This window comes from Hypanus sabinus, chromosome 20, assembly GCF_030144855.1.
Source record: "Hypanus sabinus isolate sHypSab1 chromosome 20, sHypSab1.hap1, whole genome shotgun sequence".
NCBI lineage: Eukaryota > Metazoa > Chordata > Chondrichthyes > Myliobatiformes > Dasyatidae > Hypanus > Hypanus sabinus.
In genome coordinates, this window is record NC_082725.1 from 52,769,946 (window position 1) to 52,792,357 (window position 22,412).

Consider the following 22,412-nt stretch of genomic DNA (forward strand, 5'->3'; position numbering starts at 1 on the left):
CCCACCAGGTAGGCTGTCCTCCCCAACAGTACTCAAACATGAATACTTATTGTCAAGGGGTACAGCCACTGGGGTACTCTCTAGTACCTGCCTCTTCCCCTTCCTGACTGTAACCCACCTATCTGCCTCCTGTGGTCCCAGAGTGACCACCTGCCTGTAACTCCTCTCTATCACCTCCTCACTCTCCCTGACCAGGCGAAGGTCATCGAGCTGCAGCTCCAGTTCCCTAACTCGGTCCCTCAGGAGCTGCAGTTCGGCGCACCTGGCGCAGATGTGGACGTCCGGGAGGCTCGGAGACTCCAGGATCTCCCGCATCCGACACCGAGAACAACAAGCTGCCCTCACACTCATGCCTCCCAAATAACTGAAAATACAAGAACTAAAAGATAAGCCTACTGTGCCCTCTTCCGCCTAAGCCCTCTGAGCCCAAGCCCTACACTCTGCGCCCGGCTCACTCCGCTGCCCGCTTCTTAAGGCGGCGTTCTTTATATATCTTCCCTCCTTCCCGGGCTTCCTTCACGCGCCTGCGCAGTCCCGCCTCTCAGAACTCCGATCTGAGAAGCAATTGGACAATTTGAAAATGGCCGCCGCCGCACTTCCTCTCAAGCCTCGCTGTCCTCTTCCAAAAGAGAACTTTTTATAAATGTGATAAAGCTTTCCTGTCTCAAAGGATGCATACTGCAAAGCCTCTGGACATCAGTGGTCAATGTTGAGGGAAAAAAACTCCGCTTCTCTCATGACTTAAATATTCTTGCAATGATGAAGGTAGATTTGTGTGGCTGACAAAAACTTAAGCAATTTTGAAATGTAAATGTATAGAAATTTGCTTGGTGCTCATTAGCTTATAAATGAAAAGCATCACATGAATTCCTAGTGGACTGCAATATGTTTCACTTTTGCAAAGTTATATTTGTTTTAGCTTATGGAGACAAACAAATGGGAAAACAAATGAAATACACATTTTGCAATAATACAAACCATTTGTAATGTGAAATGCATACAAGATGGTTTACACACTGTGGCAGCTTGTGCAATTGCAATAACAAAAGAAATGCAATATTGATACATAATTGAGCACTTTTTACAGGGAAATTACATTTTACATTACAGTTAATCCTCTAATACATTATCTTTCACAAATGTTATTGCCATTGAATGCCACCAGCTTGTAACTCTTTCACTGAATACATCCAAGAACATTACCAGTCCCCAATCAGACAAAAAAAATTTGCTCATTCTTGATAGGTTACAGCTATAAATTTTCATTCAACTTCTCTCTCAGAATATCTGGTTTCTTTTGGGATCCTGATAAGGAAGTGGATGATACAGTTAAAGAGTTAACTGTCTGCTGTATTATTCAGTAAATCTTCCAATTAGTCTAATCAGCCCTTCCTCCCCCACAACGCTCTCCCCATCTCTCTTGTCTGGCATTAAACAGTATCAGCCTACCTTCATGTGAAGATGAGCAGCTGTTGGGCCCACTGAAAGGGGGGCTGCTCTGCCCATCCTTATCTGATGGTATTCGCTTTAGAGCAGGTGGGACCAGAGCAATTTTGGGGGAAGAGAGACCAGATGGTGATTCTGGGGTTTCCTCTATAACAAGGAATAACAAAGGTATCATTCTTGTCAAAGTCATTCATTCTTTCTCCAAACAATACGAGCAGTTGCTTGAGATAAATTAGTGCTTTGCATCCAGTGATCCAATGGAACATTTTTCAACAAGTTCTTTGTTAGATGTACAAAGGAGATTATGAGCTAATTTTCCTCCCAATAAGTATCACCAATCTAATTAGAATTCCTTACAAAATATATATCCTACTCTCAATAAAATGGAGCTAATTATACTACATAATGAAAAAATGTTTAATATTAGAAATGATGGATTAACAGTGCATATTTCTGTGGAGATTTATAAAATAAATATAATAAATATGATATAAAATAAATATTAATGACCTATGAAAAATTTTAAAAGCTGCCTCCAAATAAATCATTAAATTCACTTTTGAATAAAGAGCTGTTCCATTGTGTTTTAAATTTGAGAAGGAAGGTTTTAAACTTAAACGAAGACACTTACAGAATTAAGAAGAGTTCATATCCAAAATGAGGGTCTTAAATCGAAACAATGATTTACAGAAGTAGGAAGGATATACAAAGAAATTTAATTGAAAGATTACAATCAACCATCAATGATACATTTGTAAAGTAGTAAATGCAAATTCATAGCATCTATACACATATCCCTGAAGGAAAATAATCCCCATAATAATATACAATTTAGATTAAGGATAGCACTGGGTTACAAACGACTTGCAACACCGTGAAGAGCAATAACCCTGAGGATTTGGAGGAGTTCAGAACAGGATCAACAAGCTGTTGATAGAGGAAGAAAAACTGAGAGCAAACTACAAAGAATAAGAGATTAATAAAGCCCTTAAATTCAAGCAAAAGGAAGAATACAGCAATAATAAAACAATGTTTCTGAAAGGCAAAACTGGAGAAGCATATATAGGAGAATAATAAAGGAAGCAACACTGGAAAAATACCATGCATTTTCACAATAGCAGCTCCTTTGAACGAGGATGAAAGAGTTAACATGCTGATACTGAAGGTATTGAAATGGTGTGATAACCTTTATTGCAAGTAGGGTAGACGGAAGATACAGAAATATTGCTGAAGTGACACAGGCCTTGCTGATGTCACATGCAAGGTGAAGTTACAGCTGCAAGAATAGTGCATGGATTGATTTCCATGATAAGACGATTGCCCTCTGAAAATGTACAATGGGCTTAAATTCCTGAGTTGATCCCAGTGAGATAATGTCATTCAACCATCTGAACTGTTCCCACAACCTACCGACTCACTTTCCGGGACTCTTCATCTCATGTTCTTGATATTTATTGCTTGTTTGTTTGTTTGTTTGTTTGTTTATTTATTTCTTTCTTATTTTGATTTTGCTTTTGCAGTTTGTTGTCTTTTGCACACTGGTTGTTTGCCTGTCCTGTTGGGTGCTGTCTTTCATCGATACTGTTATGGTTTTACTGAGTATGCCCGCAAGAAACCATATCTTATGGTTGCACCTGTTGACATACATGTACCTTGATAACAAAGTAACTCTGAACTTCGAGTTTAGTAAAATGGAAGGTGATTGAACTGGAACCTTAAAACAAACCTGATACCTTGACAGAGCAAATTATTGAGAACCTGTTTCCATTCCCAGCTATAAAATAGTGGGGGGCACAGTGGTACTGCCTCACAAATCCAGGATTCAATCCTGCACTCCAGTGCTATCCGTGTGGAGTTTGCACGTCCTTCCCGTGACAGCGGAGTTTTCCCTAGGACTTCTTCCACATCCCAGAGATATGCCGACGGTCAGATTAACTGGCCTCTCCAAATTTCCTCCAGTGCCTAATGTGTAGGATGAAAGGCAGAATATTGGGGAGGAGCTGATAGGAATGTGGGGGCAACAAAATGGTTTGGGGTAGGATTAGAGGAAAGATGGGTGCTTGAAGGTCAGCATGGACTTCGTAGCCTGAAGACTTGTTTCCATGTTGCACCTCTGACTCGAAGGTCTAGACCTGGGGATCTAAACCACAGGACAGAGCTGACTATTCACAGCTAGGACAAAAATGGTGGCTCTTTGAAATCCCATGATTCGGAGGGTGACGAAGCACAGGTAAAGGAGACACTCAAGGCAGATTCTTGAGCATTTCATTAATTGAGGGACACTGGCTGACCTTTCACCCCTCTGTATTTATCACTGGAAGCAAGAATCTGATAGTTATTATCTAACTTTTCAAAGTCTACAGAAAAGTTTGACCCCACTAAATATCTTTTCAGATTTTTTTCTTTGCGATCTATTCTACCAGGCCTAATCCATTTATAAAAACCTTCAAGTATTTTGACCTACAAGGGAGCACTTCTTCAACGATTGAGTTTGTGAAATAGTCTTTACTGACCATCAACAACTGAGTTAATGAGTGAATGATAGGTAACCACACTCACCTGAGCTCCAGCTGGGTCTCGGCTTTTGAGGGATACTAGGACGCCCCATATTGCCTGGCTTGAGAATCTGAGGTGGTGTTTTTGGACTGGTAGGTGTGGTGGAAGAACTTCTAGGTTTCACTGTTTCTGTCTTTGGTTCAGGTTTTGTAAGTTTCTCTGGTGAAGTTAAGCTGGGATCTCCTTTTTGGATTTGCTGACCCTTGGCTAGAATAACAAAGAGACAATGTACAAGCACGAGGATATGTAAAGAAACAGTAAAACTGCATGCTAGCTCACAGGTAAAGTGCATGTTCTGTCCAGAACACCAAAACTTGAGATGGACAATGTGCAAAACATTTTTAATGAATCAGAATATAGAACAGTGCAACACAACACAGGCCCTTCAGTCCACAATGTTGTACAGAATTTTTAACCTGCTCCAAGATCAACCTAACCCTTTACTCCCGCAAAGTCCTCCATTTTCCTGTCATTCATGTGCCTGTCTAAGGGTCTCTGAAATGACCCCGAGGTATCTGCCTCTACAACCACCCCAGCAAAGCATTCAACCCACTTACCCCTGACATCTCCCCCTATACTTTCCCCCTATCACCTTAAAATTATGTCCCCTATTATTAGCAATTTCTGCTCTGGGAAAAAGGAGCTGGCTGTCCCCTCTAACAATGCTTCTCCTCATCTTGTACACCTCCATCATCACCTTTTTTTCTCCTTCACCCCAAAGAGAAAAGGTCTTGCTTACTCCACATTTCCCCATAAGACATGCTCTCTAATCCTGAAAAAAGCTCCTGTGCATTCTCTGTAGAGCTTCGACATCCTTTCTGTATTGAGGTGACCAGAACTGCACACAATACACTAGCAGGGTAAGGCATTAGCTGGGAATTAAATGTGGGCCCCCTACATGGCAGGCAAGAACTCTACAGCTAAACCACTGATGTAGATTAGCCACTGATTAGTAATTCACTTTTTATCTGAAGCAGACAATATACCTTGACTTATACTAGAAACAAGCAACGTTGTCCACCGTTTAAATTCCTCAATAAGATGGTAAGATGCTTCATGTTTCTGGGCGTTTTCCAATAGCCATGTTAATGGCCACAGTCAAGAAAGCTCCCCAGTGCCTCTGCTTCCTCAAGAAAACAGCTAACGTAACTAAAGACTCTACCCATTCCGGACATTTTCTCCTTTCCCCTCCCATCAGACAACGGAAAATACAAAAGCCTCAAAGTGGGTACCACCAGGCTCAAGGACAGCTTCTATCCCACTGTTGCAAAGGAGGATGTTGCGTCCTAGTTCTCCAAACTAATGGACCCTTGACCTCAAAATCTACCTCATTTCGACCCTGTGCATCAATGTTTTAGAATGTAATCAGAAAACTGTTGCCAAACAGGTACATTCTGTACAGTTACTGTATTGGCTGCAACAAAGGAGGCCTTTTATCATAAACATGAGAAAGTCTGCAGATGCTGGAAATCCAGAGCAACACACACAAAATGCTGGAGGAACTCAGCAGGTCAGGTAGCATCCAAGGAAATGAATAAACAGTTGACCTTTCTCCAGTCCTGGTGAAGGGTCTTGGCCTGAAACATCCACTTTACTCTTGTCCATAGATGCTGCCTAGCCTGCTGAGTTTCTCCAGCATTTTGTGTGATGCTGAAACCTTTCATTATCGTTTTAAAAAAAACAACTAATTAATTTTGTGGATGTTTGCATCTAAGACACATGTTAGTATTCCAAAATATAGAGCTGTACACAATTTTTTCTAATATTTATTAAAAACTGTTGAAAAAGTGGCAGTGAGCTGTCTCCTTGAACCTATACATTCTTGAGATGGGGTATACCCAGTGCTTAGGGAGGGAGTTCCAGGATGTTATTTCACCAGCAATGATGAAGGAATACCAATAGATTTCCTAGTCGAGGTAGGGTGTGGCTTGGAGTACAACTTACACATGGCAGTGTTCTCACACTTTTGCTGCCCTGTTCTTTCTAGTTGGTAGCGGTTCGGAGTTTGCAAGTTCTGTCTAATAGTAACAAAAAACCAGGCAACAACTATAACAGGCATCTGTTCAGTTGTGAGGCTTCTAGCCTTGACAATTTTTTAAACATTAAGGAGTAACGATACACTATTTAAATATTTACGGATTTTTTTCAGTTAAAGAAAATCCATTTCAGATCCCCACACTATAAAACGTGCCCTAAACCAGTGGATGTGGCAAAGCTTTGTAATACGAGACAATATTATTCCTGGGATGTGAGCTTTGCTGGCAAGTACAACATTTATTATCCATCCCTCGAGAAGATGGTGAAAGCAGAAAGCGCAGGAATCCAATCAAATAAGGCTGCTGTGTAGGGAGCTCTTTCTGAATCCTCTGCCCCTTCTGGATTTCTGTGCCAACAAAGAGTTGTTCTCAGAATTTCTGTCCAGTATTACTAGTGTTCTTGTCACTATTGACATGGCAAAGTTCATTTATTCTCTTTGTAGTCTATGCTAATATTCTTCCACTGGAGATGGTCTATTGACATAATGGAATTCAACTATTAAACAAAGTAAACTATATGAAGGCAGAAGGCGTGGTTTCGGATAGTTTCTTCCTTGTACCTAACCTGAGTAAAACAAGGAATGTCATCAGCTTCTAATAGAATACTTTGAAGAGAGATTAGTATTAAAATTATCTCAAAAAACAAACTTAAAATTTTCACATAAAATTAACCAATCAACCATTTTTTGACTTTCTCTAATGCAAGTTAGGAATCTTATCATACTAAGGCAACATTTTGTGCTTTATGTAAGCTTTCTGAAGGCACGTCTGTGCACATAATGCACCAGTGCCCATGAGTGACATCATTTGTCAGTCTTTAGCATTCCCCCAGAGAAAGCGTTCACAACTTGCCAGTTACAAAATAGCACATGCCACTTGCTAGGAACCAGCTTTTCACAAATGTGTTTAAGTTTTCTAGGAAGTAGCTAAGCAGGGGCAAACTGTGAGAGCATTCAGAAAGCTGGTCATTTCTCTTATCATTGTCACTGACATTTTAGATTTGCTGGATATTCTACAGAAACAGTTATATTAACAAAAAATATGGGATAATCAGCACTTAATGCAAAACCACTGGGCCTGAATGTTAATTGTGCTACCATCTCAACACATGCTACCTGACTTTCCTGGCTACTGAAAACCTGACTTATATCTTTCTCGTTTCCGGTTCTAATGAAGGACTGAAGGCCCCAGTTGTATACTTTTTCTCATTCCATGGATACTGCCTGACCTGCTGAGATTTTCCATTATTGTCTCTTTTTTTTTAAATTTCCACCACCTGCAGCTTTTTTGATCCTTATTTTTACTTCAGATCTCCAGCATCTGCTGTATTTTGCTCTCAAGGTTGTGAATATTTGCAGACACTCTTGATGTGAATGTAACCATGAATTATAACCTTCTGTTGTCACCAGTAGAACCACTCATGCTTACATGAATTATTTTGGAAGATTAGCAAATCATCTGCTTTTAATATGCAAGGATTAAACAAATTGGGCACATGAATTAGTTGTACAAAGCTAATGAAAAATGTGTGCTCATGATGATAAACTGCCAGCCGTCTTAAATAGATGTGCAAGTTACAATCTTAACACATTTTCTCAGGACCCTGCTCTGTAAAACTTATACTCACCTCTGCCAGCTTCGTCAAGTCGGTCTACACTCGACAGGTTTTCATATAATTCCTTATTTCCTGCTTCATTTTCAAGTTTCTAAGAAGACAACAAAATTCAAATAATCTTAACACTCAAAAGATTAGACCAGTCTCTTAGAAGCAAGTGCCTAATCTTGAGGATGCAGCCCTGGTGCAGGGTCTCAACCCAAGACATCAACAATCCCTTTGCCTCCTCAGATGTTGCTCAACCTGCTGAGTGCTGCCAGCTGTTGTTTTTTTGCTCTGGACTCCAGTATTGGGAGTCTCTTGTATCTACGCAAATCCAGCAAATATACAAATCTAATATTTAAAATATCGGATTATATTATTCGAATATATTTTAATATATTTTGATTCACAATGTTTTATTTTATATTATTTCTGGCACTCTTCATACAGCTGTTTAAAATTCACGGTTTATTACCCCCGATGCAGTTTAGTAGTTATTTAGGCCTGTATATATCTGCAACGTCAGATCATTTGTGTATGGGTGGCTCAGAGCAAAAGGTCTGAAATTGCTGATAAATTGCAGATGTCACCACTCTCTGATGCCAGACTCGGAACAGCAGAGCACAAATTTGCCGAGATTCCCTATTAACACCTACTCTGCTGAGTCTGCACAGGAATTATGCGAAGAAGGCAGAGTGCTAAGGAAGAAAGCTAACAGTCATAGAGAAGTACAGCCCAGAAACAGGCCCTTTGACCTGGTCCATACCGAAACCATTTAACCTGCCCACTGCCAGTCCAAATTTCACTCAAGCATTGAAACCCAGCTCGCATGCACCACCTGTGCTAGCAGTTTAAGTTACCAAACTTTAATATATCAAGGATTTAATTTAGTGGTAAGTTAGAAAGGAAATATTTCATTTTAATTTAACCATTTAGTTGTAATTTACTGAAGACCACATCAGTGATCAGAGGCAAAACAACTGACAACAGAAATTTCACTGGTGAGCACAGTCACAATCATACAGTGGGTTCAGTTTCACAAGACCACCCACACTAGGAGTCAGGAGCACACAGGAAGGGGAATGATGATCAAAATGTCAACTTTCTAACCAACTGGGAAATAATAGGTAGATGCACATGGTTAGGAGTCATCTCAGTAAGATAATACTCATAACATACAGTTTAGAGAGGATCAAGATTGAATGTGATAGATGTGATATTTATTCTGTTAGTATGAATACTGTAGCATGTTTTGGAACAAGAAATAGAATATAGCTGATGCAGGTGATTTTCTTAAAAAACTATTATTTGGTACTTATGTACAGCTATAGAACAAGACGAGCTATGATTCTTAGCTGATCTAGTGTCATCACAGTGTAAAACATTTAGACCACAGAATCTGTTGGCATTGGAAGCATCATCTCATTTTTACTGTGCACTGTACCAGTAGTCTATGGTTGAAATGATAATAAAAAGCGACTTGACTTGACTACATGTATTTTAGTACTGGCTCTGACAAGTTCCTACATGGCAGGCTGATCTGGAAGGTTAGGCCACATGGGGGAGCTAGTGAGGTGGATTTATGAGGTTCTATTCTCTGACCTAGTGCCTGTGATGAGGGGTTCCTAAAGGGTCTGTGTTGGGACCTCTGTTATTCGATATTTATATAAATGAGATAGATATGAATGCAACTAAGTTGATGAAACTAAGTTAGGGGTCTTATTGATAGTGAACAGGTTACAATGAATTGCAAAGGGATCTTGATCTGTTAGGGAGATGGGCTGAGGAATGGCAAATGGATTTCAACTTACATAAGAGTGAGGTGATGCAATTTAGACATCAAACCAGGGTTGGACATACAGTGAATGGCAGGGCACTGATGAGTGCTATGGCACAGAGGGACGTGGGAGCACAAGTGCACAGTGGAAGCAGCCATGCAAGTAGACAGGATGGTGAAGAAGGTGTTTAGTATGCTAGCCATCAGCAGTTAGGACATCGGGTTTAGGAGCGAGGATGTTATATTGCAATTATACACATCGTTGGTAAGGTTTCACTTGGAATATTATGTACAGTTCGCACAATAGGTTCTACTGTGTAACCCTTTGGGTCATGTTAATGTGCAACTACATGACTGCAAGAAGTATTTGATCTGTTTAGGAGAAAGGCCGGTGACATTCATTCAGGCAGAGTATCTAAAAATCTCAAGTGAGCCGAGTCACCTGTAGATTAACAGGCTGTGAAAACTCTTTGATCGAGCACTTTGGGCCTTCAGCTATCTGACGTCACTTAAACAGTCCACCAAGTGGAAAATTCAGGGTGAGGTTTTCCTGGGGAGCATAGGAGAAATTAACAGAGCAAACACAAGTGTGCATTGGGTTAATGGATAGGCAGCAAGGGACAAATAACACACAACTAATTTAGAATTGATAGTGTACTCAGAATTGATTGTAACAAAACACCAACAGGGCAACAGCCTTTGGCTACAAATGAAAGAGCATTACTGGCTTATTTATTGCCTGAGCTGCTTGGGGAAGGCGAGATGGCAGACTGACTGGAGCCCACTGGACTATTTAAGGACACTTACTTAGTTGACAGTGAGACATAAAGGCAGAGGGATGGAGAGAAGACTGATGTAGAGCAGAGACAAATGAAGACTCCAGCCAGGTTAATGCCACTAAGACTAATGCCAGCAACAGCAATTGCAGCAAAGGATATAATGCTCACTCTCTGGCAGTGATGTAAAAAGCAAGCACTCCCCCTCCCAACCTGCAGAATAACAGCATTATACATTATATAGTAAAACCATTGTAGCAGAAAGTAAACACAATTAGCTCATAATTATGTGCCCTGTTGTATGACGTGGGCAATCATGGTCTTCCATCTGTCTGTAGTCTGACTGTTGTCCGTTGGGAAGAACCCACTCATGCTATTGTTCTTATTCTTTGCTCTATCCATGACCATTATTATTCTTGGCAATTTTTTCTACAGAAGTGGTTTGCCATTGCTTTCTTCTGGGCAGTGTCTTTACCAGATGGGTGACCCCAGCCATTATCAATACTCTTCAGTAGTCACATAACCAGGACTTGTGATCTACACCAGCTGCTCATACGACCATCCACCCCGTTTCCACGGCTTCACCTGACCCCGATCGGGGGGCTAAGCAGGTGCTACGCCTTGCCCAAGGATGACCTGAAGGCTAGCAGAGGAAAGAAGCGCCTTATATCTCCTTTGGTACAGACGTATCTCCACCCTCCACCACACGAACAGCCAGAATGTTAAATTGGTTTACTATAGTCTCATAGACTGAGGTTTTGCACGGCATCCTTATAAATTATTTCTTCACCTCTGTGCATTGAGTGGTGTAAGGGAAAGTCAAAGAAAGCAGAAAAAGAGTGCTGCAGTTACTCAGAAAGTGCAGTGCAGGCAGACATAAAGTCGATTGGGAAGTAGCCTTATTGCAGTATGATAGAAGCTGTCTGTGAGTCATGTGTATATGCTTTCCAATGGGAAGAGGGGAGGAAGAGAAAATGTCTGGGATGGGTGGACAGCAAATTTTTTCTGAAAGTGTCGCTTCCTCAGAATTTTTTCTTGTTTATGATAGACTGCTTGAAGCTAAACACAAATATAATTTCAATGTACTTGTATCACATAGGAATTTGGAGAAACGAGAAATTAACTTTTATTGAATATAATGTGCTTAATTGCAAAATGGTGCTGATGCTTTGTAATAGTTCCACAAAGCTAAAAGTATTTTGTTGGTGATTTTCATTTGTACTCAGTGTCTGAGGCTTCTCGTTTAAGTGTCCAACAATAATCAGCCAGCATTGATGGATTCCTGTTTCCCTGATACTGTTTCTCCATGACTACAATGTCCTGATGAAACCTTTCACCATGCTCATCACTAACAGCACCAAGATTTTCAGGCAAGAAGTCTAAATGGGAATGCAGAAAATTAATCTTCAGTGACATGTTGCACTTCATGGTTTTGTATGCTTGAAGCGTGTTGTCAACCAGCTGCATGTAGTTTGATGCTCTGCAGTTGCCAAGAAAAATGTCAACAACATCCTTGAATGCCTTCCGTGCAATTTTCTCTGATTCCACTGGAAATTCTTCGAATTGCCTCTCATTGATGACCTGTTTGATTTGTGGACCAACATAAATGCCTTCCTTAATCATGGCACCAGTTATTCAGACTTGAGTTATGAATTGAAATAACAAACATTGGCCATTAAAAAATATGGTGTGTGACAGGGAAATCTCATGGTGATTTTCATGATCAGCAGCCCAAAATTCATGGGATACACCCAAAAGTATTCCGGAAGCAATATCTTTGTTGAAAAGTGTAATGATTGTTATGCTTTTCCTGGGAAAACACCACTGTAATGGTTCCCACCACAGGTTTTATTTGGCCATTCTGACCAGAGATCCACATCATAAGGCCCCAGATGCTCCAATTCCCTACGGCTTTTCTTGGTGACTCTTTTCTTGGTGGCTTCTGGTTATGTTTATCTCCACAAGTAGAAACTTTCTCTCAGTATCCACTGCAACAGAACAACTCATCATTCTTACAGCCCCGATTACATCACCCCTCAGCCCTGCTTCCTCAGGAGAGAATCGTGCTTTCCTGATGCATCTTCAGATTGCTCCATTCACCTTTGTCAATCTTCTCTTACATTAGTTTTTAATCAGCAGCTGATTAAATATTCCAAAACCATTTTAGATTATCATTTGACCTTTAATGCTTAGAGCGAGCCGTTGAAAATGATCGGACAGCATTTAGTTTCTAAACTGAAAGCCAGGCCACGGGCCAATTAACATCAGCAACTCAAACAAAATACTGGAGAAACTCAGCACAACAGGCAGCATCGATGAAGAGGAATAAAAAGCCCATCTTTTGGGCAAGACCCTTCATCAGGACTGGCAAGGAAAAGGGAAGAAGCCAGAATAAGGTGGTGGGGTGGGGAGGGGAAAGAGGACAAGCTGGCAGGTGATAGATAAAACCAGGTTAGGGGAAGCTGGGTAGGTGGGGGGGGGGGAATGAATTGAGAATCTAGATCATGATAGGTGGAAAAGGTGAGGGGCTGAAGGAGGATTCTGACTGGAATGGCGAGTGCACCATGGGAGGAGGGTAAGGAGGAGGAGAACCAGGGGGAGGTGAGAAGAAGGGATGATGGTGAGCCAGAATGGGGAATGGAGAAAGAGAGAAGGGGAAGGGGAGGGGGAGAAATTACCAGAAACCAATGCTCATGTCATCGGGTTGAAGCTACCCAGATGGAAGATGAAGTGTTGCTCCTCCAACCTGACTGTGGCCTCCTCACGGCAGTACAGGAGGCCATGGGCTGACTTGTCAGAATGGGAATGGGAAGCAGAATTTAAATGGGTGGCCACTGGGAAAGCCCACCTATTGTGGGTCAATTCTCCTTTCCCAGAGAAGTTTATAAGATGTAAAATTACTACATTTATTGCGCATCTCTAATCAAGAGTCTAATTACCAGCTCATTCACATCACCATTGCTGAATCTCCCATTATTCAGAATTAACAAGAAAATTAATCGGCAAAGCCACATGACTAAAGGGCAAGCTAGCAGCTTAGTATTCTGTGATGAGTAACTCATTCAAACATTCCCATCATCCAGTGGTCAAGTCAGGAGTAAGAGGGAATATTCTCCACTCGCCTGGGTGAGTGCAGCTTCAACACTGAAGAATCTGACACTGTCCAGGAGAGAGAATATGCCTCTTGACTACTAGACATTCATTCACTCTGCAATACGTGTAATCTGACTCGAAGAGCATTATCCATAAAATGCACTGTTGAATTCTTCTTGGAGTTCCATGTCCTCTATTAGCCAGAACAAGTTCATTCGCTGCACTGGAATGCTTCCATATTGGAATTTCATCAGCACATCACAAGCTAAGTGCCCCATCCAGAGCAAGTTCTTGCATTTTTCATTTCTTCCCTCTCGATAGAATACATTTCTGTCTATTATGCAAATCTGAATGAGCTGAGCATCATCTCCTTGCTCACAAAGTTTATGCCTTAACCAAGTATCTGGATCATGGAGACACAAGACGGCAGGTGCTGGAATCTAGAACCACACTCCATCCCTGGAGGAACAGTGGTTTGAGCAACAGCCGAGGGAGGAAATAAACTGTCCATGTTTCAGGGTGAAACCCTGCGTCAGGACTGAGAGTGCAGGGGTGTGGTGGCCAGCAGAAAGAGGATAAAGGGATTGGGGAGAAACGATTCTCAAGTGATTGCTGAACTAAGATGTCAGGCATGTTGTGCTAAGTAGGGGAGGTGATCAGAGGTGGAATTGAAAGACTGTGGCCCTGAATGTTAGATGGGGGCGGACAGAGAGAGAAAGAGAGAGGAATAATATACGGATGGAGCAACGCGCGCACACACACACACACACACACACACACACACACACACACACACACACACACACACACACACACACACACACACACACACACACACACATGATGAAGGAACTCATCCAACATTTATGGAGGGGAAAAATCCGTCAACATTTCAGACCAAGACCATTCATCATGACTGATTACAGAGTCCTGATATGTATTCCCTTCCATAGATGCTGCTGGACTTGCTGATTCATTCAGCATTTTGTGTTTGTTGCCCAAGATCACCAACATCTGAAGAATCTCTTACATAACAGATGGAGCAAGCTGGGCGCAGGGGACGAGGGGGGATGGGAGTCACCTACTTGTGGGTACACGATGAACTACCAGAGCTGGATTCCTACAAGTAAAGGAGATGAGAGAGGAACTGTTAGAGGGGAAGGGAGAAATGAGTAACAGTTGGAACCAGGTTGGTGGTATGGGCATGTGAAATGGGTGGATGGATCTCCCTTACCTACCTGTCCTTCTACCTTCAGGGGTCGATGGACATCCACCTGAAGCTACTCTTTTCAGTAGCCTATTGTATACTGTGCACCATTGCTTTCTTTGCTCTTCCCAAATGCACCTATTGCATGGCATCTATCTCCATCCTACAGCTTTACTCCATCCCATCAACCATCTGCAAAATCTCTTCTCGTTATGCCCAACTAAATGATATGCATTACAAAAAGCTACTTCACTGAATCCTACAGAACGCCAACGGAAACCATCTGCCATGCACAAAAAGATGATCACCCACTACCCTTTGGGTGTTTTGGAACTAATTTGTTACTTTCCCTTACATCCCATTGGTTTACATTTCCGATTCACCCTCCACATGGGATCTTGTCAAAACTTTTGCTAAAATTCATGTAAACCTTGAAGGAATAAGTACTTTTCTCAAATAATTATTACTGAAAAATTCATGGTTCAGTGATCTGCTGATTTAAGTATCACTTTTTTCTCTTTCCTGTAGTTACCAAGTTTTGCCATTAATGGTATCAGTGATTCATTGCTACAATGACCTGAGAGGGCAGAGTGAATTGCATTTTTGTTTTGTGGGTGATCACAGTGCTTATGAGAGAAATTAAATTAGTAATCTATTTTGGTGATCCCTGATAAAAGGTACACAACTTTGATCTCAGAAAGACACAGAGTGGTTTTTAAATTGGACTGGCTTTTACATGGACAAAGTACACTTCAAAACCAATGACAAGTAATGCAATATACCATTAATTACCTTTTGCACGGCCGCCCGCTTCTCCTGCTTAGCCTTAAATTCTGCCAAAAGTCCGCTGCCCATCACTTGCACGCCGTACCAACGACTACCTTGTGGGCTGTTTTTGTTGTCCAATTTCTCCTGCTTGCCTGCATCCTCTAACACGCCGTCCACAGAATCGGGGGTTTTGTGTCCCTCAGATTGCTCCACGCTGCCATTTTGTTCCACCTGCTTTGAGTCCTTCCTAGTTAAATCTGTGGCTGGACTTTTCATTCCACCTTTGGGTGACAAGGGCTCCTCTGGAACGACGACGGTCTGGGGCCTTTCCGCCTTGCTGGATCGTGATTTGATTAAATTTAGAAAGCTACTTTTTTTGGAGTCCTTCCTTTTTTTGTCATCTGAATCGCCAGAATCCAGAGAGTCCGAGCTCCGTAGGGAAAGTCTCCTAAAACATATGATTTTTAAAAATATAAATATTCACAGCCATGCTGAATAGAGACAAAAACTCACTCCATGAGTATTCCGACATGGCTCACTTTTGTGCACAAATGCTCATCTTCTAGGAGCGTCGGTTGACAGATAGAAATATCTCCCACCAGCCCTATTGACCGGTGGAGTGCACCTTACGAGGGAAGAAAATTAACCCCTCAAAATATTTAAGAACTCATAAAAGCCCACAGTCCCCTGTTGTATTAACTGCACGTTCTTGAAAATAGAACATTTAAAATAAATAAATCTATTGTAAAATTAAATAAAGGAATTCCCTAATTTTATAGGCCAAAGCAGCAGACTGCATTTTTTAGAAAACATCTGGTTACAGAGGCATTGAGAATGTACTTATTTAAGAATGCTTGAATCTTAAAATAAGTTAATGAACTGTATTATATTTTGAATTGTTCTGCATTTTCTTACTGAGTACAGGTTGACCACCTCTTATATAACCATAGAACCACAGAACACTACAGCTCAGTACAAGCCCTTCAGCCCTCCATGTTGTGCCGACCCATATAATCCTTAAAAAAAAGTACTAAACCCACACTACCCCATAACCTTCCATTTTTCTTTCATCCATGTGCCTGTCCAAGAGGCTCTTAAATACCCCTAATGTTTTAGCCTCCACCACCATCCCTGGCAAGTCATTCCAGGCACTCACAACCCTCTGTGTAAAAAACTTACTCCTGATGTCTCCCCTAAACTTCCCTCACTTAATTTTGTACATATGCCCTCTGGTGATTGCTATTGGTGCCCTGGGAAACAGGTACTGACTATCCACCCTATCTATGCCTCTCATAATCTTGTAGACCTCTATCAAGTCCCTTCTCATTCTTCTACGCTGCAAAGAGAAATGTCCCAGCTCTGCTAACCTTGCTTCATATGACTTGTTCTCCAATCCAGGCAACATTCTGGTAAATCTCCTCTACACCCTCTCCATAGCTTCCACATCCTTCCTATAATGAGGTGACCAGAATTGAACACAATACTCTAAGTGTGGTCTCACCAGAGATTTGTAGAGTTGCAACATGACCTCTCTACTCTTGAACTCAATCCCCGTTAATGAAGCCTACCATCCCACAGGCCTTCATAACTACCCTATCAACCTGTGCAGCGACCTTGAGGGATGTATGGATTTGAACCTAAAGGTCCCTTTGTTCACCCATACTCTTAAGTAACTGACCATTAACCCTGTACTCAGCTTTCTGGTTTGTCCTTCTAAAATGCATCACCTCACACTTATCCGGATTGCACTCCATCTGCCACTTTTCTGCCCAACTCTGCATCCTGTCTATATCTTCTTGTAACCTTCGACAACCTACAGCTCCATCCACAGCTCCTCTGATCTTCGCGTCATCTGCAAACTTACTCACCCATCCTTCCACCTCTATATCCAGGTCATTTATGAAAATCACAAATAGCAGGGGTCCCAGGACAGATCCCTGCGGCACTCCACTAGTCACTGACCTCCAGGCAGAATACTTTCCTTCCACAACAACCCTTTGCTTTCTTCCTTTGAGACAATTTTTTATCCAAACGGCCAAGGTTCCACTTATCCCGTGCCTCATGACTTTCTGGATGAGTCTCTCAAGAGGGACTTTGTCAAACGCTTTGCTAAAGTCCATGTAGACCACATCCACTGCCCTACCCTCATCAATTTCTTTTGTTACCTCTTCAAAAAACTCAATCAGGCTCGTGAGGCATGTTCTTCCCTTCACAAAGCCATGTTGCCTATCCATGAGTAGACTGTACTTCTCCAAATGCTCATAGACCCTATCCTTAAGAATCCTTTCCAGTAGTTTGCATACCACTGACGTAAGACTCACTGGTTGATAGTTCCCAGGTTTCTCCCTATTACCTTTTTTAAACAAGGGAACTACATTTGCCATTCTCCAGTCCTCCGGCACTTCCCCTGCAGCCAAAGAGGATTCAAAGATCATGGCTAATGCTCCTGCGATCTCTTCTCTCAATTCCCACAACAACCTGGGGTGTATCATATCCGGCCCTGCGGATATCAGATATTTTATCTGAAATGATTGGGATCAGAAATGTTTTGGATTTTGGAATACTTGCATTTATATAATAAGATGGTTTGAGGATGGGACCCAAGTCTAAACACAACATTCATTTTCGTTACATATTCTGCTGATACATACACCTTGCAGATAGTTTAATATAATACTTTAATAATTTTGTGTATATAACAATAATGTGCACATTGAACCATCGGAAAGGTAAGCTTCTTTATGTGGTGTAATAAGTAAGTTATTTAGTTAAGTGCCCTTTAGTTGAATTGTAATACAGGCAATCCCCAGGTTACGAACGAGTTCCATTCCTGAGTCAGTCTTTAAGTCGGATTTGTATGTAAGTCGGAACAAGTACATCTGGTATTATTTAGTGTCAGTTAGTCAAATGTTCGTCTTAGTATATGGTATATATTTTACCTTTCTGTGCATATAAGACACTTAAGAAACGTATGTATTCTAATAATTAAACCACTGCATTGCTTAGTAATAATTGTAGCTTTCATTGGGGCAGGGCCTTTCACATGCTCCATTATTCTCACTTTATCGTTTAAAATTGTTCCGAGCTTTGACCGACTGTAGCCTAACGCTTTTCCAATGACTGATGGCATTTCACCTCTTTCCAAACGCTTTATTATTTCCACTTTATTTTCAATCACGATTGCTTCCCGTCAATGGAACAGAAACAGTGCAGGTGGCGGATCCCGAGGTCTGCTGGGTCCTAAGGGCCACCGCACTGAGACAGGTTAAATGGGACAAGTGGGGACTGTGCTGGGTTTGGGTATTTGATCCTCCACAATATTCCACTTGGGAATTTAAACTGGAGGTGGCAGTTTTTTTTTTAAAGAGGTCGAGTTGCGAGCTTGACATCAACCCGGCACGGATGGTACGGGAGTCACTGGATCAATGTCAACCTGGCACGGGAGCGGTCTGTCGCTGGATCGAACTCGGGAACCTCTGTTCTTGAACCCAGTGCTGATCTCACTGCACCACCAGCCAACCAGAACGGGGGGGGTGGGGGGTGGGGAGGGGTCGGGGTGAATCTTGCTAAGAAAATTTAAGCCAAATATAAAGTTATACACTCAACACAGTGTCAACGGCAACGACTTAAAATGGCAGACGGTGTCGCGATCCAACTTAAAATGGCAGACAGTGTCACGATCTGACTTAAAATGGCAGACGGCGTTCTCCTCCCTCGGTTCATAAGTACGAGTTGTCCGTAAGTCAGATGTTCGTAACTTGGGGACTACCTGTACTATCCAGTAACCAAATGGAGTGGCAGGGTAGCACAGTGTAACTTATCCCATGATTAGGCTAGGATTGAAATTGGGGGATTGTTGGGCATGAACCCGGAAGGGCTTATTCTGCACTATATCTCAATAAATAAAGAAAGAAAGAAAGTGTGTATCATTTATTAATATGCAGTTTCCAGCTATAAATAAATACTCAAATGGGAGGGGGTTGTGGCTGCTTTCTCCAGAGCCATACTTCCCTATTCTAGATACATACCTCAGTACTCTTGGCTACAGTCTGCAAGAACACGTAGTCCAAATTCAACCAGATATAATAAATATGAAGAAAGGGAACAGACGTGCAGGAAGTGGTGGATGGTTTCAGCATGGAGAAAAATTGTGGTCAAAGACTATTCAGTTGGCTTGTAATCCTCAAATTCTACATGCAAACATTCTGAAAAACTGAAAGCTGGATACACTAACTAAAAATGCCAAAAACCAAAAACAAAAACTCCTGTCAATTAGATCAAGATACAACACGCCTGATAACAGAACTAGAGCTGTTAAAGGTATCTGCATTTTAGTGCATTGATACTGTGTCAGGTTGCACCGATTCATGTGTGGAGTGGATTTATTTTGTGTGGTGAATACTTGTAAAAGTCAACTCAATATCTATATGATAAAATCTAAGAGATAACACTTAATAATTTTAATTTTGAAGGTGATGTTATTAGATATCATTAGGTTTTGTAAATTAACAAACAGATTAACCAAGTTATGAAATATTAAAACCAAATGGAAGCTCAAACACCTGCTTTACTTCCTCAAGCCTTGTTTTAAGTTATTGTGGGTGTTCTGATCATGAACTGAATGACAAGCGAGATTAACAGAAGGAGGGTCAATTCTCACTCAGCCTTCAGTAACTAAAATCATCAAGGGAAAGATGGAAGTTTACAGATGTTATTTTCACCCGATGACAAGGAAATCCTTTGAGCAGGTCAGGCAGCAGCTGTGTTGCAATTTGAACACTTAAGAACTAGAAAAATACAGGTCGTTCCATTTTCAAAGCAGAATCTTTCACAAAGGCTGAGGATGAGCAGATGTCTCCTTTTAAAAGGCTTTAAGGCAATGAATTAGGACTGGCAAATTGGCTGACTTCTGTGGGACATCAATCAGGATGGGACCATTTTGCCCTGGTTGTACAATGACTGCTTTGCAGTAACTATTACCCAGCCAATTACCTGGTGAAAAACACAGCAGAAGCTGGAAATACCTTGTACATCAGGTATCACCAGCAAGGAAAGAGTCTCCCTGCAAGTGTTCCACTTGTTTCATCCAGTCCTACTGTGACACTTCTCACAGGTCCAATGAAATATCGTCCATTTTTCTTAAATGTGGTTTCCTGGCCACCATACTTGACAAAGTTCTCAATTACATCGGTTCAACTGCCACCCTTCTACTTTCATCATCTCTTCTGATCCAAAACAAGGGCAGGGCTCCTCTTGTTGTCACCATTCAGTCTTCACACTCAACACAATTTCTACTCCTGTGGACACGAGATGGTGCCCTCTCCCTTCAGCATTCAAGAAGGACCAATCCCTCTGCTACCGTTTGTTCATTTTACTATCTCTGTTATCTGCCCCCTTCTCACAGCACCCTCCTACCCTCTCCCTACAGGGCATGAATTCCCCTTTTGCTTCTTTCCAACCCTTGATCCAGTGACCCAGACACTCTTTCCAAGTTAATTGCACTTCTTTCAATCTGATCTGCTGCCTTCAGTGTCCATACTCTAGTCTGCCCTATACCAGTAACACCAACATCAGATTGTGGGTGACTGTATAACACACCTCCATTGCCCAAGCTTTAATTCTCAATTCTACTGACCTGCTGTTCCACTTTGTACTACCAAAGTCCAACATAGGCCTAAGGAACAGCATCTCATCCTTTGTCTAGGCAGGTTGTGGCCATCAACTTTAACGATGATTGCAACAACTTGTCCTGTAACCACAGTTTATCTCACTTCATAGACCCTGCCTTATTTTGTAAGTATTTCCAGTGCCCTGTGCGTTCATTTCAGATTGAGAGCATTCTGATGCTCCAGTGCACATCTTAGTTCCAGGTCTTGCTTTCTACCATGTTTCTTCTCTGTTTTGCTCATCTACTACAGTAAACTAGAGACTTTATCAGACACACACACACACCCCGACCTGACACTATTGCCACCCCATCTACTTCTCTGCAAATTTAAACATTCAATTTCGAGCTGTTCTCAGTGCAGATAAAAGGTCATCCAGCTGAGGTATTCCCCATTTGCCTCTCCACGGATGCTGCCTGGCCCAATGAAAATTTCCAGTCTTCTATGTAACACAAACAAAATGCTGGAGGAACTTAACCGGCCAGGCAACATCTATGGAAAAAAGTATAGTCAATGATTCGAGCCGAGACACTTCATCAAGTCCTGATGAAGGGTTTTGGCCTGAAACGTCGACTATACTCTTGTCCATAGATGCTGCCTAGCCTGCTAAGTTCCTCCAGCATTTTGGAAACATAGAAAACCTACAGCACAATACAGGCCCTTCGGCCCACAAGTTTGTGCCGAATGTGTCCCTACCCTAGTAATTACTAGACTTACCCATAGCCCTCTATTTTTCTAAGCTCCATGTACCTATCCAAAAATCACTTAAAAGATCCTATCGTACCCAGCTCCACCACTGTTGCCGGCAGCCCATTCCACACACTCCCCACTCTCTGAGTGAAAAACTTACCCCTGACGTCTCCTCTGTACCTACTCCCCAGCACCTTAAACCTGTGTCCTCTTGTGGCAACCATTTCAGCCCTGGGAAAAAGCCTCTGACTATCCACATGATCAGTGCCTCTCATCATCTTATACACCTCCATCAGGTCACCTCTCATCCTCCTTCGCTCCAAGGAGAAAAGGCTGAGTTCAGTCAACCTATCCTTATAAGACATGCTCCTAGCTTCCTCTATTTGAGAGCAAGACACCTCCACCCCAGTCTCTTTAGCTTGGCACCTGAGAACAGTTCTATTGCATACAAACCTTTGATTTCTGCCCACACAAGCAGTCCTTGCATGACCTTTATCTTCCTCCACCTGACCATCTGCTCTAACACTCTGGTTCCCTTCCCCCTGCTAATCTAGTTTAAACCCCCAGGAGCAGCACTAGCTAACCTACCCACAAGGATGCTAGTCGCCTTCCAGTTCAGGTGCAAACTAACCCATCGGAACAGGTCCCATCTTCCTGGGAACAACGCCTAATTGTCCAGAAACATGAAGCCCTCCCTCCTGCACCATCTTCTTAGCCACGTATTCGGTGTGTGTTGCTTGGATTTCCAGCATCTGCAGATTTTCTTGTTAGTATTCTCTGTTTTTATTTCAGATTCCTAG

General features: G+C 41.9%; 1 protein-coding gene across 6 annotated transcripts in view; it reads right to left on the reverse strand.

Annotated features, from left to right (window-relative positions):
* LOC132378539 (F-actin-uncapping protein LRRC16A-like) overlaps positions 1-22,412 on the reverse strand; it is a 331,671-nt gene that overhangs the window by 14,005 nt on the left and 295,254 nt on the right. For 5 of the 6 annotated variants that reach the window (XM_059945515.1, XM_059945516.1, XM_059945514.1 and 2 more), the window contains 4 exons: positions 15,281-15,704; positions 7,666-7,744; positions 4,006-4,209; positions 1,450-1,593 (listed from right to left, as the gene is read on the reverse strand). In XM_059945515.1, coding sequence (XP_059801498.1) covers positions 1,450-1,593; positions 4,006-4,209; positions 7,666-7,744; positions 15,281-15,704 — 851 coding nt within the window. The remainder of the gene's footprint in view (positions 1-1,449; positions 1,594-4,005; positions 4,210-7,665; positions 7,745-15,280; positions 15,705-22,412) is intronic. The other variant, XM_059945517.1, reaches the window with a different exon arrangement.